The sequence below is a fragment of the Mastomys coucha genome, unplaced genomic scaffold, assembly GCF_008632895.1.
Source record: "Mastomys coucha isolate ucsf_1 unplaced genomic scaffold, UCSF_Mcou_1 pScaffold3, whole genome shotgun sequence".
In the NCBI taxonomy this organism is placed as follows: Eukaryota; Metazoa; Chordata; class Mammalia; order Rodentia; family Muridae; genus Mastomys; species Mastomys coucha.
In genome coordinates this window covers 71,136,796-71,138,821 of record NW_022196909.1, presented here as the reverse complement: position 1 = coordinate 71,138,821, position 2,026 = coordinate 71,136,796, and the positions used below count along the sequence as shown (strand labels likewise).

At 55.0% G+C, this 2,026-nt stretch overlaps 1 protein-coding gene across 2 annotated transcripts in view; it reads left to right on the top strand.

The window, feature by feature from the left end:
* Plin4 (perilipin 4) overlaps positions 1–2,026 on the top strand; it is an 8,787-nt gene that overhangs the window by 4,881 nt on the left and 1,880 nt on the right. The window contains exons 7-10 of one of the 2 annotated variants that reach the window (XM_031348689.1): positions 24–531; positions 793–906; positions 1,022–1,209; positions 1,846–1,932. In XM_031348689.1, the coding sequence (XP_031204549.1) occupies positions 24–531; positions 793–906; positions 1,022–1,209; positions 1,846–1,932 (897 nt within the window). Of the gene's footprint in view, positions 1–23; positions 907–1,021; positions 1,210–1,845; positions 1,933–2,026 lie in introns of both variants that reach the window. The other variant, XM_031348688.1, reaches the window with a different exon arrangement.

Below are 2,026 nucleotides of genomic sequence, written 5' to 3'. Positions count from 1 at the left end.
TAGCTAAAGGCACCATTCAGGGTGGCCTGGACACCACCAAGTCAGTGGTCATGGGTACAAAGGACACAGTGACCACAGGGCTCACAGGAGCCATGAATATGGCTAAAGGTGCTGTGCAGGGGGGCCTGGACACCACCAAGTCTGTGGTCATGGGCACCAAGGACACAGTGACCACGGGACTCACAGGTGCTTCAAATGTGGCCAAAGGGACAGTGCAAATGGGTCTCGATACCAGTAAGAGCATGCTGATGGGCACAAAGGACACTGTATGTGCTGGAGCCACAGGAGCCATTAATGTGGTCAAAGGGGCTGCTCAAGGAGGCCTGGATACTTCAAATGCAGCACTCACAGTCACAATGAACATGGCCAGGGGAACAATGCAAATGGGCCTGAACACCAGCAAGCACACGCTTACAGGCATGAAGGACACTGTCTGTGCGGGGGTTACTGGTGCCATGAACATGGCTAAAGGTATTCATATGAACACAGACGCCACCAGAGACACACAGTCTACAGTGCTGGCTCATTCAGGTAATATAGGCACCAATGCCATCCACACAGGTGTTCACACAGTTCCAAGTTCACTCTCTGGCTCTCATTCCATCACATGTCATGAGCCTAGCAGTTACAGAGCCACCAACCAAGGCGTAAGACAGGACACCCTGACTTCCACAGAGTTCCTGTGCTGTGAGACCAGCAGCTTCTCAGACACATATGGCTTGGGGTATGTCACAGAGCCCACAGCTGCCACTGAAACCCTTGTGTCTGGTATGGCTTCATCTGCCTATGTAGCTCCCGGGTCAGTGGAGGAGTGTGGTCAGCTGGCTGCCACAGGCTTTGCTACACTGCCCGATGAATTGGAAGGGCTGGGTGAGATCTTTCAGGCCATGACAGCTGAGGAGCAAGGTGAGTGACCCTGCCCCGGCCTATCACGGGTCTCTAGGGCCTGGGCTTTGGTGAGACCCCATTTCCTGGGTGTCTCAAGGTACCTTTCATACCGAGTCTCATTCCCTTCCTCCAGCTCAGCTGGCGGTCTCAGAGTCAGGGCCCCGAGTACTCTCTACTGACCGGGGAAGCTACTACATCCGCCTGGGTGACTTGGCCCCCAGCTTCCGGCAGCGGGCTTTGGAACATGCCCTGAGCCACATACAGCACAGCCAGTTCCAAGCCAGGGCCGCACTGGCCCAACTCCAGGAGGCCTTCCAGATGGTAAGAACATCTCATGTTGCCACTCTGGACACCTCCAATTGGTCACCAGGCACTTGGCACTAGGCAGTGGGCTAAGTCACCTGCACAGAGGGGACTGAGACATGGATGTACTGGCATCATCTAGTGAGCTGGGTATATGGGTGCAATCTGTGAACCCAAGGGGAAGGGTAGTGTGGGTAACTGGGCTCTAGCAGGGGTTTTTCCCCCAATATCCCACTCACCTCCAGAATTATGCTGGGCATCACGGACACAAGAAGCCCGATATTCTGGGTCTCTGTCATCTGTCCAACTCCTCCCTGGCCACATAGCCTCCCTATCCCCTAAGCAGATACCCAGGGAATATGGAAAAGACAGAGGTATGGTGTGATGCAAGGTGACAGGTTCCTTGGGAGAGCATGTGCTTAGGAAGAGTGGTCAGGGGACAGACAGGAATCTGTGTGGGCATGCAGAGAGCAGTAGTAGAGTGGGCGATGAGTGGACAGAGGGACCACCACCTGTCCTTCCATGTGCCCTCATGGGGACTTTGTGTTGTGGCTGCACCACATATGGAGGAGGTTTAGACTCAAGATCCAGGCACAGGACTGAGTGTCCCCACCCCTTCTGGGCCCACCACCTGTCCTGTGGTTCTTTTTCCAGACAGATATAACCATGGAGGCTCCGGGTGGGAAACTGTGCAGGGACCAGAGCTTGAGCACTGTGGTGGAGGCTACTGATAGCCATGAGGTAGGTGTGGCATGGGCCTTCCTTCCCATTGCCCCTAGTGAGAGCCCTGTCTCTTCTTGCCTTTCTCCACTGCCCCTAGTGAGAGCCCTGTCTC